Source organism: Sorex fumeus, unplaced genomic scaffold, assembly GCF_029834395.1.
Source record: "Sorex fumeus unplaced genomic scaffold, SorFum_2.1 ptg000013l, whole genome shotgun sequence".
Lineage (NCBI taxonomy): Eukaryota > Metazoa > Chordata > Mammalia > Eulipotyphla > Soricidae > Sorex > Sorex fumeus.
Genome location: NW_026606070.1, coordinates 4,287,852 through 4,303,802, shown reverse-complemented (window position 1 = coordinate 4,303,802; position 15,951 = coordinate 4,287,852). Strand labels below are relative to the sequence as shown.

Below are 15,951 nucleotides of genomic sequence, written 5' to 3'. Positions count from 1 at the left end.
GAGGAGTTGGAGCCGATAGTAAAGTGGGTAGGGTGTCAGCCTTGTGCCCGGCTGACCCAGGTTCATGTCCCGTCATCCCATATGGTCCTCTGAGCCCCACCAGGACTGATACTTGAGCACAGAACCAGGAGTAAATACTGAGCACTGTCAGATGTAGCTTCAGTTTTACAAAATAAATAAATAAATAAATAAAACCCACAAAACTTGTGTAACTGTTACGTAATTAACAATGAGGCATCTACTTCATTTAAGATACCTTTAACTATGTTAAAAAATTGACCTATGTAAGAATCATAAGGGTATATATATATAAAAAAGAAATCCCCAGTATAAATACAAGGTTTTTTTAGACTCAAGCAGATCTGTATTTAAAGAGACAATCACTCCATTTGCCCTCTGCTCTCGGGAAAGAAAGATGGCGACTGCATGGGAGCCTTTTGGAGAGCAGGTCTGAGGCGGGGGTGGGGGCGCGACTGAAACTTCATGGGATGGGGGGGCGTTCCGGCCCGTCCTTCATGCCCTACCGAGGTCACCAGTTGCCCCCCATGAGCGGCTCTCCGGCATGGCCACGGCCCCAGAAGCACAGAAACCAATCTCTTAATTATCTGACTCTCAGTAGAAATACTTCCAGGGTTAATAAATAAAATAGCAGAAATCCAAAACGGCCACATGACATCATTTAATTCTTGAACCCAGCTATAGAAAGCAAATCATTTCACAATGCTTTTTCAGCATGGCTGATTTGGGGGGGGGGGTAAAGTCTAAATAATAATGGTGCAACTTTTATCGAAACAATGAAGCTAGTCAAAGTAGACAGAGTGTTAACTAGACTTCATCTACCCCACAGGCATTGGGGGTGGGGGTTGGGGGTGGGGGTTTATTGGGGTTCTTCGTGGTCAAAAATAAGTATTGGTAAAGGGAATTGTGATTGATATTTGCATGACCGAGACCTAACCCTGAAAGCTTTGTAACTTTTCCCATAGCGATTCAATAAATAAATAAAGAGACAACCACAGAAGACGGAGCATAAAGTAAGTTTGGGAAATTTTTTTCTTCTCGAGGGCTACCATTCAGTGATTCCTGACCCAGCAGAGCCAAGAGTAAGCCCCGAGCACTCCTGGGTGTGGCCAAAGACCAACAAACAGAACCCAAAGTGAGGAAACCCCAGAGATCTCTTTTCCTACTCCAGGTGGAGACATAACAAGCGCCGCCTGCGCGTGAGAGCGACTGGCACACCACCCTTCTCTCTTCTCTCTCCCACTTTCAAAATAAAACTATTTGCTTTGGGGCTGGAGCGACAGCACAGCGGGGAGGGCGTTTGCCTTGCATGCGGCCAACCTGGGTTTGACTCCCAGCATCCCATATGGTCCCCTGAGCACCGCCAGGGGTAATTCCTGAGTGCAGAGCCAGGAGTAGCCCCTGTGCATCGCTGGGTGTGACCCAAAAAGCAAAAAGTAAAATAAAATAAAATTGGACTTTCCCCCCCCCAAAAAAAAAAACCAAACTATTTACTCCTCCTAAAATTCCTTCCTTTGGGGTGGGTGACAAACCTGGAGGATGTGGGAGAGTCAGGATGGACTTGCTGGTCCTGCAGATCACCCACACTGACCTGGACCTGGAGACGGGACTCTGGTGGGGACCCCACGGCTCCCAGTGAGTCTTGGGCTCAGATGGGCACCGCAAGGGTAGAGCTGACGTTCACCACTCCCTCACTCCCTGCTGGCCCAGCCAAGCCAACATTGTAGCACTGTAGCCCTGTCCTCCCGTTGTTCATCAATTTGCTCGAGTGGGCACCGGTAACATCTCCATCGTGAGACTTGTTGTTACTGTTTTTGGCATATCGAATATGCCACGGGGAGCTTGCCAGGCTCTGCCATGCGGGTGGGATACTCTTGGTAGTTTACTGGGCTCTCCAAGAGGGATGGAGGAATCACACTTGGGTCGGTCGCGTGCAAGGCACAAACGCCCTACCCGCTGTGCTATCGCTTCAGCCCCAAGCCAACGCAAGCCAAGTATTCAATGATTTCTAGTAAATTCAGAAAGGTAGGCAGGCAGGAACACAGTCTAATTTTAGAGTCCTGCCATTAGGCTCAAAGCGACTCTATTAGCGGGCCCCATCCGCCGTGGCCTCCTTTGTCTGCAACGTGCCCTCTCCCAGGGGAAGGCAGGAGACGGCGCTCTCAGGCTGAGCTTTCTGCATTCGTTGTCATCTAGCTCACGTTCTGATTACAACCTCAGGAGACTCCAGAAATTCCCAGTTAAGCATCTACTGAATTCCAGATGCCCGGGGATATCAGGCCAGAAAGGATCCTTATCTCGGTGTTTAAAAATAGGCCCCAAATGGGATTCTTTAGCGGGGAGAGGTCCAGCAAAACACCTGATCTTGTTGCCATTTTAACCTTGCCCTGTCAATCTGGATTGAAATCTCAATTTTCCTGAGGAAAGGTGGGTTCACCTGAAATAATCTTTTTTTGTGTGTGTGTAATAACCTGGTGCAACCCTCTCTAAAAACCTTCCATTTTGTGTTGCTCCCCGTCGCTCCTTTCTGCTGGCGAGACAGATGGTGCCTGATTACTGAATCAATAAAACTAAACTGATTTCGGAGAGAGAGGGAGAGTGAGGGAGAGTAAGGGCACGAGCCTCTAAGTGCTCATCAATTGGTCAGGCTGAGGCACCCGACCTTGAACTCTCAGACCCCAGAACTGAACGTGGTTAAAAAAAAAAAATCCAATGCTCAAGTTACTAGTCCATGGTGTTTTGTACTGGCAGTTCCAAGAGACTCACATACCCAATAAAACTGCTACAAAGCTAGTTTGGGGACGGGGAGGAGATACATGACTCCATGCCGTTCATGCAGTTCATGCAGTGTCTAGAGCAAAACCCAGGGTCTCTCCTCATGAATCTATGACTGCAGCCACAACCCGGCCCCAGGGAAGGTTTTTGGTTTTTTTTCTACAACCTTGTAAAAGAATGGTGTTGTTGCTTCTTTCTAAAGCATAAACCTGTAAGGCGAAGGAGAACAGAAATGATAAGGGCGACCTAATTTTGGATACTGAAACCACAGAGAGGCTATTGGTAAATTATTATTTGGCAACTCCGCGAATGTCGACTTAAAAGCCGGCACAGTGGGCAAGACACCCAATGAGAAAAGGACGTGAAGGTCCAGAAGGGAACGGGGACAGCGGAAATCAGGGAGGTCTACACACAGGAGGCGTCGGAGGGCATCCAGGCGCCTGGGACCCTGGGGGCTCTAGCACGGGGATTGCAGGCAGCAGAAGGAGGAAGCGAGAGTTCAGCCGAGGGCACCCCAGCACACCCAGCTGGGGGCTCCTGGCCATACAACAGACACGGACACGCCGAAGGGCTCGTACCCTTGCCTCACTTGGTGAGCTGAGAGTCAGGCTGCATCTTCGAACTAAAGGTGGGGACTTGATCTGGCCTGGGGGCTTCCGGGGGAAGGGGACAACTGTCCAAATTTGGCAGCATTCAGGGCACCAGTGGCACTGTCAAACGGGGCCAGGCGGGGCCAGGCACAGAAGCCAGGTCTCTGCATGCACACACGAACTCGCCCCATTGGCTCTGGGCCAGAGACTGCTCCCCACCTTACCCAGAAATGCCACAGAGCTCAGGTATAGATATTTAAAGGGCCAGAGAGAGAACGCACTGATTTACACGCAGCCACTCCAACTGCCCCTGGCTCAGTCCCGGCACTGCACTTGGCCCCCTGAATGCCACCAGGCTCTCCCCTGAGCAGAGCCCTTGAAGCACGGGGTGTGCACCCTCCTCCCCCCACAAACAAAATCATCAACAACACCGACCAGCACTTAGGCAAGAGACACAGTACTGCAGTTCAAACACTTACACTGGACGTGGCCAGTCGCGGCCCCGATCCTAGCATTGTGGTGGCCAGAGCTGGGCCGGGAGTGACCGCCAAGAGCCCAGGAGTGGTCAGAGTGGTCAACGGGAACACCTGGGTGAGGCTCCAAACCCACCACCCCACTGCCCGCCCCCCAAAAGTTCATGCAATAATGTGCTTGACAAATTCACAAAAGCAAGACCTCCCCCCCCCACACACACACATCCATGTTCCACTTTCCCACTTACAACACTACCATACAACCCCAAACCCCCTTCTCATATTCTGCTCCTACACAGAAGCACATAAACAAGGGTAAAACAAGTGAGGACATTTTCTAACATGAAAAACAGTGTTCGAACAGGTCATAGACTATTTAGGGAAAGAAAAAGAAAAAGAAAAGAGAAACCTTAGAAATCCAAGGTAAGCAAGTGACCTGATTGGGGAAAGAAAAAAAAAGAGCAAAATAAAAGCCTAGAACCCAATAAAAGAGAAAAAAAAATCTTAGAAATTAAGATATAATGTGACAAATAAAAAAATCTACATAAAAGGGATATGTGGTAAGACTGGAGTACTCTAGCAAGTAGAGAGAGAGAGAACACAGAGACAAAATAGGAATAAAGGTGAGAAAATAAAGATAAGAAAATAAGAATAATTTAAGGAAAGGGACAGGGCTTTACCAACTACCGTGGGCAGAACATCTACTTTGTACAAATATTGTGTACCACCAGCAGTGATCCCTGAATGCAGAGCCAGGAAGAAGTCCTGAGCACCACTGGGAATGGGCCAAAAAACAAGGGAAGGGAGGGAGGGAGGAAAGGAGAGAGGGAGGGAGGGAAGGAGGGAGGGAGGAAGGGAGGGAGGGAGGGAGGGAGGAAGGAAGGAATTTTAGGCATATATGCCGCAAGAAAGAGAAAAGCAATCCATAAAACTTTCCCAAAGTCTAAAAGGTCCTATCAATAGTCAACATAAGGTATATAAAAAAAAATCCAGTCCAAGACACAATATTATAAAATTTAGGTCAGGAAGGCCTAAATACTCATTTGTACACATTGAAGTAGAACTCCAGAATATGATAAAGAACCCTTTTTCAGTGGCCGGAGACAGAGTAGAGTGGGAGGGTCCCACCTAGGTTTGAGCCCCAGAATCCAATATGGTCCCCCTGAGCCCTACCAGGTCTAATTCCCGAGGACAGAACCAGAAGTGTCTCCGGGGCATCGCCAGGTACGACCTCCAAACCCAAACCCAAACCCAAATCAAACAAAGAATTTATTTTCAATACTCGATAAAATGATTCTCAGCCTTCTCTCTGAAATCCAGCCAAGAAGGGTGTGTGCAGTGCGAGCTGCCAGGCTTTCAGAGATGACAGGCTGGAAGAGGGCCTGGCTAGGACTGTCCCCTGCACCCCCGCACCCCTGTACTGACGGGTCCCAAGGGAGCTGCTGCACCCGACCTCGATTTCCCATGACACTCGTGGCTTCCGATCTCTGGCCGGACATCTGAAGCCTCCTAGGACCAAACAGCTCTCGTACCGCCCAGCATGTCCTCAGGGCCACCTCCAGCAGCCGGATGCTGAGACCTGGCAAGGTGGCATTTGTCCTTACACGCTAGGAAATGGGATGTGACCCGGCCAGGCCTCTGGTCCTGGGGCCCCTGAGTTTGCAGCAGCCTGAGGCCCTGTGGGCCTGTGGGCATCACTCCCTTGCCGAAAGGAGCCCACCCACACCGCAGGGGCCAGACACATTTTCATTTGTGGCCTTTCAAAACTAACTAAATAGACAATTTTTTAAAGCCACAAGGACAGAAGGGATAGTACAGAGTGACCGCCATGCCCGCAGCCGCCCCCAATCCTGGGTGTCACCGACAGCCCAAGCGCTGCTGGGAATGAGCACATTAGACATGTGCTCATGTCTAATGTGCTTCCGCACTACCCGCAACGAAACCTATATCCTCTTTCTGGAAGCTTCTGGAAAAAGCTGCTTCAAGAGAATCAGGAAGTTAATTCGCCAAAAAAAGGGGAAGATATGATGATCTGACATAGGCTTCATCCCCAAGACAAGAAAGACCTCAGGGTGACTGCTGATAGGAAAATGGGAGCCAGTGGAGAAGGCAGCTGGGATAGAGATGGGATCACTAAGACAATGACGGATGGATCATTCGAGATGAGAGGTATGTGCTGGAAGTAGATAAAGGACCAAACATGATGGCCTCTGAGTATCTACACTGCAAACCATAATACCCAAAAGTAGAGCGAGTATGGGGAATATTGTCTGCCATAGAGGCAGGGGGAGGGTTGGGATGGGAGGGATACATTGGTGGTGGAGAATGTGCACTGGTGGAGGGATGGGTGTTCGATCATTGTGTACTGAAACTCATACATGAAAGCTTGTAACTGTACCTCACAGTGATTCAATAATAATAATAATAATAATAAGGCAGCTATTGGGGTTTGGAGCCATGGGGTTGGGGGTCCTTGCCTTGCCGCCCTGTGTTCAATTCCACGCAGCCCCTATGCTACCCGGAGCCCACCTGAGGTGATCCCTGAGTGCAGAGACAGGATCAAGCCCTGAGCACTGCAGAGTGTGGCCCTCAAACAAACAAATAAAGACAGCTGTCCAGTTGGCCTTGCAAACAAGTACTACACATCAAGAACTCTACATGGGTTTTGTAACAAGATGAAAATTATAGAATATATTATATGTTCGCTCATACTGACAGGAGGTTCCGAAAAACAGGAACAGAAATGAATGTGTGGTAAAAATTTAAATAAATTTAAAAAAATAGTAAGAAAATATGCAGTGACTGGGGCCAGAGCAATAGTACCGTGGGGAAGGTGCTTGCCTTGCATGCGACTGACCCAGGCACTGCCAGGAGTAATTCCTGAGCACAGAGCCAGGAGTCACCCATGAGCATCACTGGGTGTGCCCCAAAACCAAGAAACAAACAAGAAAAAAACAAACAAACAAACAAAAAAACAATCTGTGATAGGTTGGGGCACAAGTTTTCAAAAGAAATCATCACAGCATACATTAGAGCTCTTCCGAGAACAGCGCTTTCAGTCAAAGTAACAACTATTGATTCAAGCAAATTACGGCAGAATATTGGAGGGGCACAGGAAGTGTGTATCTCAGAGAGTCAAAGTCTCCACTCCTATGGCTGAACGTCAGAGGACACCAGCTAAATATAAAAAGTCAAGGGCGGCACACACCCTAAAAAGTGATGCCTTTCATGGTTAGAAACAAGATGAATCAGGATGGCAAAAGAAAGATGTTCTCTTTTTTTTTTTGTTATTTTTTTAAAATATTATTATTGTTAAGACTACACCCGGCAGTGCTTGGGGGACCATTGTAGTGCCAAGGATTGAACCTGGATCATGAAATGCTTTTTCTGTTTGTTTTGGGGGCCACCCCTGCTGGTACACAGGGCCCACTCCTGGCTCTGTGCTCAGGGATTGCATCTGGCAGGGCTCAGGGGACCAAATCGGGTGATGGGGACAGAACCCTCATTAGTCTTGTGCAAGACAAGCGCTCAGTCTGCTGTACTGTCCCTCCAGCCCATTGGTGCTATCCTTAGTACGCCTTTTAAACTGTGGACCTCACACCTGGGTACAGTATAATTTAATAAAAATTAAAGTACATTTTCTGAAAGGCTCTCGCACCTTTTTACTTTTTCTGGCAATAGTAGCCCTACTATTAGTAACCACTGGAAAACAAAACTTGATGGAATGAAAAGATAAATGATTTTCTGAGACATCAGAAACAGCACTTAAATCATCAATTTCTTAGCCTAATGCTTTAGTAAGAAAACTTTAGTTCAGGGACTTGAGAGATAGTACAATGGGCACAGCACCTTGTCTGCACACACTGACCTGGGTTCGATCCCACATGGTACCTGAGTACCTCCAGAAGTTACTGAGTGCAGAATCAGGAGTAACCCCTGAGCATCACCAGGTATGCCCTTCCCCCGCAAAAAAGGAAACGATAGTTCGATAAACAACAGAAATACCCAAATAAAATGAAGGTAAAACCTCTTAGACATATTGCTAATTTAGAAAAAAGACTAATAACAACTAAAATCCAGACAGGTAATTGAATAAAATGGATAATACTTTGAGATTTTACATGACCTAAGCATGGTCAGGGAAATGGCACAGTAATAGAGCACATACCTTGCATGTGTGACCCCTGACACCCACCCAGCAGCACACACACACACACACACACACACACACACACACACACACACACACTCACTCTCTCTTCTTTTGGTTGAGGGATCAAGAAGCGGGCCAGGGCACTGGCATGAAGCTCAGGGCTGGATGCACCTTGCATAAAGGAGACCCTGAATGCGAGTGTTGGTGAAACAAACTAAATCCCACACACACTCCTTCCTCCTCCATTCAGAGGCCCGAGTAAGAGCACGGAGAGATTTGAAGCACGGCAGCTGGAATTGCTCTGTGGAAACGAGCAATTTTTAAAGGGCAGCCTAAAATGCTACGTGGGTCAGATTATGGATCGGCCTTTAATGTCACGCAAAAACTGCATTTTGTTCACAGGAAATCAGAGAATAGTCAAAAGGCCCAAATTTGTCTGAGAGCTGAGAGACAGGATCCACCTCGTGGGTGAAAACCTTGCAGATCATTTGTGGTGCCTAACGGAAGACAAGGAAGGTGCTTCTGAGAGAGTTCTCTCTGGCTGTAAAGAACAATAAATAAAGAACACAAAGGCCAGACAGGATGGAGAGGACAGGAAGAATGCTCAGGTGGCTCTATAGGACAGCCCCGTCTAGGAGAAAAAGAAGAACCCAACAGACGAGGTAAAAATAAGGAATGGGTAGCGCACTTGCCTTGCACAGCAACTGACCCCAGTGCCATCTCTGGGGCCTCGTATGATTCCCCAAGTACCACCAGGAGTGATGCCTGAGTGCAGAGCCAGGAGTCAGCCCAAGCACCCCCTGGTATGGCCCCCAACAAACAGAAAATAGAGGAGGTGGAACACCCCCCCCCCCCCCACACCTCCCAGGCTGCGACCCAGAGAAAGGCCACATGACTCAGAACAAGGAGACTTTCCTCTGACTGCGGGGAACTCAAATAAATCAGCCTGATTTATTTATGGAGACTTTTCACAGACAGTAATAAATCTACTGACTGAGGGGTGGGGGAAATACCTGTGGATTTGTTTGATGCTCTCCTTCGAATTTCTGTCACCATCAGTCGTGAGACTTGTGTTGTGAACTGCAGAAGGTCAGAAAATTTTTCTGTCATTGTATTTGGCGGAGCATTTCCAAAGACCTGTGAACGAGAAACAACGTTTCAAGGAAGCGCTGGCAGTGTTTTCTCCTAGATGGTGAACTTCAAAGTACAGTCTGAATGGAAACCATCTGAGTCCAACCAGCAGACTGACACAATGACAGGGAACGGAGCTGTGCTTAACACACAACTTGCAGGCACTCAGGCCTAGGTACATTCTCTCAGACCCAGTAAACTGTTGAACAATTTTAACAAACAAAATCTAAAACCAGAGTCTACAAAATAGGAATCCACCTTACTAACAAACTTCTGAAAGTAAAGCGTTTCTCTGAGGAAACCTAAATGAAGAATTCTGTGGCCAGGGCACTAGAGAGAGAGGACGAGAGGGTTGGCACTTGACTTGCAATCAGCTGCCCACACGCAGTCCCCGGAGCACTGCCCAGAGTGACCATGAGCCAGGAGTAAGCCCTGGGCTCTGCTAGTACAGACCAAAAATCAAAATAATAAGAATAAAAATGAGAGAAGAATGACAAGGTTTTTTTGATGCTACACAGATACGTCAGATTGAAAAAACCAAATAAACCAGGGATTTTACTACTGCCAAATCCTAATCTGAGTCTGGGAGTCGCTGAACTCATTTTATGTTCTGGAATTACTAAATTTAACCAGCATCATTTCTAAAAGAAAACTGTTGGAAAAGGGCAAAATGGAAATAAATGTAACAATAAAGAAATACACATTGGGAGGGCCGGTAAGATAGAGAGTAGAGAGCTACTTTCTGCCTTGCACACAGATGACTTGCACTGACCCCCAGCACTCCATACGATCCAGCTTGCAGTGATCCCTGGGTGCGGAGCCAGGAGTGAGCTCTGAGCACTGCAGGGTGTGGTCCAAACCCACCCCAAATTATGAGGAAAAAAATGGTGGAGGGGAGGGGCCGAAGCAGAACAGTTTTGTTGAGGGAAGGAGAAGAGGCGCACCCAGCACTGCTCATGGGATGCCGGGGATGAAACCTGGGTTGGCCATAGGCAAGGGAAGTGCCCTCCCACTATATTAGCTCTCCAGATCTGGAAGCCAAATAGTCTTTATTGAAAGAAGTTTAGAGAGAAGGTAGGGAGGGGGGGAGGAAGGGAGGAGGTAGAGAAGGAGGGAAAGAGGAAGGGAGGGAGTGAAAATACACTTGCTTTTCACAGAGACATGAGACAAATGAACTTTAGATAAATAATCCTTAAATACAGATTGGCATGTGTCTAACTAAAATAGTGAGAAAATGAAATATGTTGAGACTGTCGTAAGAAACGAGGATAGGGTGTTCGCTTGCACGCACTGACCCAGGTATCAACTCCAGCACTCCCTCTGGTCCCCCACACACCACCACAAGTGATTCCTGAGTGCAGAACCCAGAGCAAAATCTGGGTGGGGGGGAGGAGGAGGAGGAGGAGGAAAGAAGAGGAGAAGGAGGAGGAGGAAGAGGAGGAAGAGGAGAAGGAAGAAGAAGAAGAAGAAGAAGAAGAAGAAGAAGAAGAAGAAGAAGAAGAAGAAGAAGAAGAAGAAGAAGAAGAAGAAGAAGAAGAGGAGTAGGAGGAGGAGAAAGGGGAAGAGGAGGAGGAGAAAGACGAGGAGGAGGAGAAGGAAGAGGTAGTAATAGATTATAGAAGTGAAGTCATCTTCAACTACTGTTTTTAAAAAACCCGCGGGCTGGAATAAGAGTACTGCAGGCAGGGTATTGCCTTGCACATGACTGACCCGGGTTCAATTCCCAGCACCACATATTGGCCCCCTGAACACTGCCAAGAGTGATCCCTGAGTACAGAGCCAGGAATAAGCTCTGAGTATAGCAGGGTATAGGCCCAAAACAAAGAAACACAACAACAAAGCTCTTTATAGCTAGAAGAAAAAATGTACCTTCTAAAACTATTAAAATAACTAATTATAGTTATGTATAATAATTATAGTAATCATAGCGCTAATCACACATATTTTTATATTCTTATTATCTGCTCAAATGTCATTACAAAGGAAAGAAACACATCATACTTATTTTTGCATTCATGACCAAACTGGCACCCTGGCCTTTATAGGGCTGTTGACTAAGTGTGGCTGTTCATTTATATACTGTCTGCCCCCACAACTGAATTTTAGAGACGTCTAAGGACTATGAAGGGCAAACAAGCAATGAACATCAACCAGAAGCACAACAGGAAAAAATAAGAAAACAAAAGAACAAATATTAGGGGGATTTACTAAGGAAAAAGACTAAATAAAATCTAATACCGAAAAGATATCTATCTCATTCTTACATCGCGAATTTTGACTCCAACACAAAAAGAAGCAAATGGAGTGCAGGGCTCAGAATGCTCTTGGGCACAAGCATGTATTTTAGGAAGTAGCTCTAGACTTCATGCTATACAACTGTCTGGTCAAAGAATCCAACAGCCACAGCGGCTACTATGTTCCTTGTCGTGCTCTTTAAGTGGAGCTCAAAGGACTTAATAAATCAGTTGCATATGACACACTGTTGTATTGATACCTTTCTGATCACAAAGGTAACGGGACACAAGTTTTGCACGGTATTTAAAAAACAAACAACAAAAAGTAACTGTACTTCTCAACAACTATTCAACAATTTTGTTCCTGTGGGGCAGGAGCGATGGTACAGCAGGAAGGGCACCTGCCCTGCACACAGCTGACGGGGGTTCGATCCCCAGCATCCCATATAGACCCGGAGTACAACCAGGGGTGATTCCTGAGTGCAGAGCCAGGAGTAACCCAGCATTGCTGAGTGTGGCCCGAAAACAACAACAACAACAAAAAACACACACACACACAAATGTTTTATCTGCTGAGAGTGAGTTATATATCTTGCAATTAAATTGAATCGCTTATTAGTAAGACCAATATTCTACAACAAATTACATACTAGACATTGAAGTCCTGGTCTAGGAATTATAATCCAGCAGGTGCTTGCCTTGCACACGGCTGACCCGTGTTCAATGATCAGCAACACATATGGTCTGCCAAGTCTGCAAGGAGCAGTTCCTGAGTGCAGAGCCAGGAGGAAGCCCTGAGCACCACCAGGTGTGGCCCAAAACTGCTCCCAGGAAGGAAGGGAGGGAGGGAGGGAGGGAGGAAAGAAGAAAAGAAAAAAAAAGAAAGAGAAAGGAAGCAAGGGAGGGAGGGGAAAGAAAGAAAGAAAGAAAGAAAGAAAGAAAGAAAGAAAGAAAGAAAGAAAGAAAGAAAGGAGGGAAGAAGTGAGGGAGGGAGGGAGGGAGGGGAGGGAGGGGGGAGGAAGGAAAAAAAGGGAAAAAAGAAAGAAAGGAAGCAAGGGAGGGAGGGGAAAGAAAGAAAGAAAGAAAGAAAGAAAGAAAGAAAGAAGGGAGGGAGGGAGGGAGGGAGGGAGGGAGGGAGGGAGGGAGGGAGGGAAGGAGGGAGGGAGGGAGGAAGGGAGGGAGGAAGGGAGGAAGGAGGGAGGAAGGAGGGAGAAAGTGGGAGGAAGGGAGGGAGGGAGGAAAGGAGGGAGGGAGGGAGGGAGGAAGAAAGAGAGAAAAAGACCACGGCCCAGAGGCAACAGTTCAGTGGGTAGGGGGGCTTGCCATGCATGCAGCCCACCTTGATCCCTGGCAGCAAATAAGGTCCCTCAAAACTGCCAGAAGTGACCCCTGAGTATAGTCATGGATAAACCCTGAGCACTGTTGGGCGTGCCCCCACAGTGCTCAGGGTTTTATTTCCAAATAAAAGAACTTGGGCTGCCTCACAGTGACACATATTTGAACTGCTGAACTGTCCCTGTTAAAATGGTCTAAGAATTAAAAGATGGTGTTTATAAAACAAGTCTATATTTTGCTCAGATAATTATTAGGCCTTTGGTCAAACTAATTGAGATTTAAGTAAATATTTTTATTATCAGAACACATGAGTATGTATCTGGCTGCTGAGAATTACTACAAATTAGTCCAGACCTAAGCATTATTAAGATAACTTTATAAGATAAGCGACTCATTTATTAAACAGTGTAAGGATATGATTATTTAAGGCAAACTTCAATTTGGGTGAATAATGAACTGTTACACTGTTAAAGGGCTGGACCGATAGCACAGTGGTAGGGCGTTCGCCTTGCACGCGGCCTCCCTGGCTGACCCAAGTTAAGATTCCTCGGCTCCTCTCGGAGAGCCCGGGAAGCTACAGAGAGTATCTCGCCTACACAGCAAAGCCTGGCAAGCTACCCATGGCATTATTCGAGATGCCAAACACAGTAACAACAAGTCTCACAATGGAGATGTTACTGGGCCTGCTCGAGCAAATCGATGAACAACGGGAGGACAGTGCTACACTGCTACACTGTTAAAAAGGCAACTCACTCCACATAGATCCTGATATGCTTTATTTCCACAAGAAAATGTTTCCTAAAGACGAATCTTGAGAGGGACCACTATGATAATACAGCAGGTAGAGCATTTGTCTCGCACACTGCCAAGTGGGTTGGATCTCTGGCATCCCATATGCTCCTGACACTGCCAGCTCATTCCTGAGTCCAGAGCCAGGAGTCACCCAGAGCACTGCCTGACGTGGTCCCAGAAAAACAAACAAACAAACAAACAAACAAACAAACACACAAAAACCCAAGTCTTGACTGAATTCACCACTCCAAGCTCACTGTGTTTACATGGTGGGGCAGGAGACACAGTGAAAATAAGTCAATTCAAAGATAAAAGCCAAGGGGCCAGGGATGGAGCTCAGTGGTGGGCACTTCTCCTGCATGGGTCAGGGCCTGGCTGTGGTGCCCTGAACGACAAAAACCCATGAAGACACGAAAAATAAAAACTAGGAGGCCAGGAGAGCACTCCACCTGCCCCAGCTTGAGCACGAGCCTCCCCCTCTCCATGATGGGGTACAGCTGGGGAGAAGCCCCCCCACCGTGGCCTGCCCCTTGGGGTCCCAGCAGGGTCCTGAAGGAAGTGCACCCCCAATGTTTCCTGTTTACTCGGGAGAGCCCGCGTGCACGTCTGATGCTCTAAAGGCATTTCAGAGAGGAACCGCCTTTATTCCACAGCTATTCGGCAATTCAATAAAAATCTGGTGATGATAAAGAAGATTTACAAGTTTTTCCCTACTGTCACTGTCTGCCACTGTCCTCCCGTTGTTCATCAATTTGCTCAAGCGGGCCCAGTAACATCTCCATTGTGAGCCTTGACTTGTTACTGTGTTTGGCATAATGAATACGCTACGGGGAGTTTGCCAGGCTTTGCCATGCAGGCGCGATACTCTCGGTAGCTTGCCGGGCTTTCTGAGAGGGGTAGAGGAATCAATTTAAAAAAAATTTCCCTACAATCCTGCATTTTGTTTCTTTTGTGTGTGGGGGTCACACCCAGGAGGGTTGGAAGCTACTCCTAGCTCAGTGCTCAGGGTCAGGCAGTGCTGAGCCTGGAGCACGCCCCACGGCTTGGTCAGCGGCATCACAACGCTGTTTCCTGTTTCCTAAACTAATGAAACAGCAAGATGAGGTCCCTGGGCTTGGCTGTGCTCAGCGGGGAACCTTGCCTGGACAGTGCTCGGCCCAGGTCCCTCCTGGCACTGCACACAGAGAGTGACTGTGAAGGATAGTAACGGGATCGAGCTGATGAAACCGGTGGCTCGTCTGCAGGCCACTAAGGTGCTGTGGACCTTGGGGTCCGTGTGAGCCAGGTACTTTCTCTGTCCGCTCTGTCCCCGGGGGCCCAAAGGTTAAGAGCTTTGAGGAGTGCCGAGGAAGTGCGGCTTTGCTCTTCTCGTCCAGCCCCGTGTCGTTCTGTGTGCATGAGAAGCACCATGGAGGTGGGAGAGGCAAAGATCACAGGAGGCCACTGAAGGGCCCAGAAGGAGCCGTGTCCAGAAGGGAGCACTCACAAACCACAGTCCAGCCTGGTCTCTGCAAGGCAAACACGGCTGCACAGATTTCTAAAGGGATTCTGTGGCAGGGGACACTCAGAGTGCTGGGGTGCATGTGTTGCATGCGGGGGCCTCAGGTTCTACCTCCAGAGTCCGTGCTCCCCCCAAGCACCACGGACAGTGCCCCGAGACCCCAGGGCACTGATGGGTGTGGCCCCAAGATGTGCTGGAGACAGGGCCCGTACCTGACAGCACTATGCCTTATTCGCCATTTAGTATACACCAAGCAAGGTTTCAGATATCAACAGTACAGTTCCATTGTTCCCTTCGTCTTTTCTTTTTGTTTTCCCCCCATTCTTCTGATGCCAGGGATCGAACCCAGGTTTCCAGCATGCGGGGCACGTGCTTTGCCACTCACCCACAGAACCAGTCACTTCTCACTATCGCTGGAGGGGAGCCCTCTGCTGCCTTCCCGGCTGCCCACCCCTCCCTCAGGGCTGTCCTTTCCAGTACAGTCAATAGGAAACAGATAGGACTAGATATTTCAAAATCTGGCCCGTGGTACATGGACCAAATCCCAGGGGCTGTGTGGGCCTAAAGGCAGGCTGAGGAATCCATGCTCACACCCAGTAACAGCTCCAACGCCAGGGCCGGGCAGCCACGAAGCACAGTGAGGATGGAATTGGTCACATGCGCCCCGGGGGACTAAGTTCCAGATCATCACAGTACCTGAGCACCTACGAGGGAGGGCCTCGGGGCAGTTTGGGATTCCTTTTTGTTTGTTTGTTTGTTTGTTTGTTTTTTAATTTTTGAGTGGGCAATGCACAGGGGTTACTCCTGGCTCTGCACTAAGGAATTACTCCTGGTGGTACTTGGGAGCCCCTATGGGATGCTGGGAATGGAAGCCGGGTCGACCGCGTGCAAGGCAAACGCCCTCCCTGCTGTGCTATTGCTCTAGTCCCAGTTTGGGATTCTCTATCCC

The 15,951-nt window shown here is 48.0% G+C and overlaps 1 protein-coding gene across 1 annotated transcript in view; it reads right to left on the bottom strand.

The window, feature by feature from the left end:
• The window catches only part of WDFY3 (WD repeat and FYVE domain containing 3), a 277,239-nt gene that overhangs the window by 153,933 nt on the left and 107,355 nt on the right, over positions 1 to 15,951 (bottom strand). Inside the window, exon 5 of the mRNA XM_056111481.1 lies at positions 9,023 to 9,146. Coding sequence (XP_055967456.1) covers positions 9,023 to 9,146 — 124 coding nt within the window. The remainder of the gene's footprint in view (positions 1 to 9,022; positions 9,147 to 15,951) is intronic.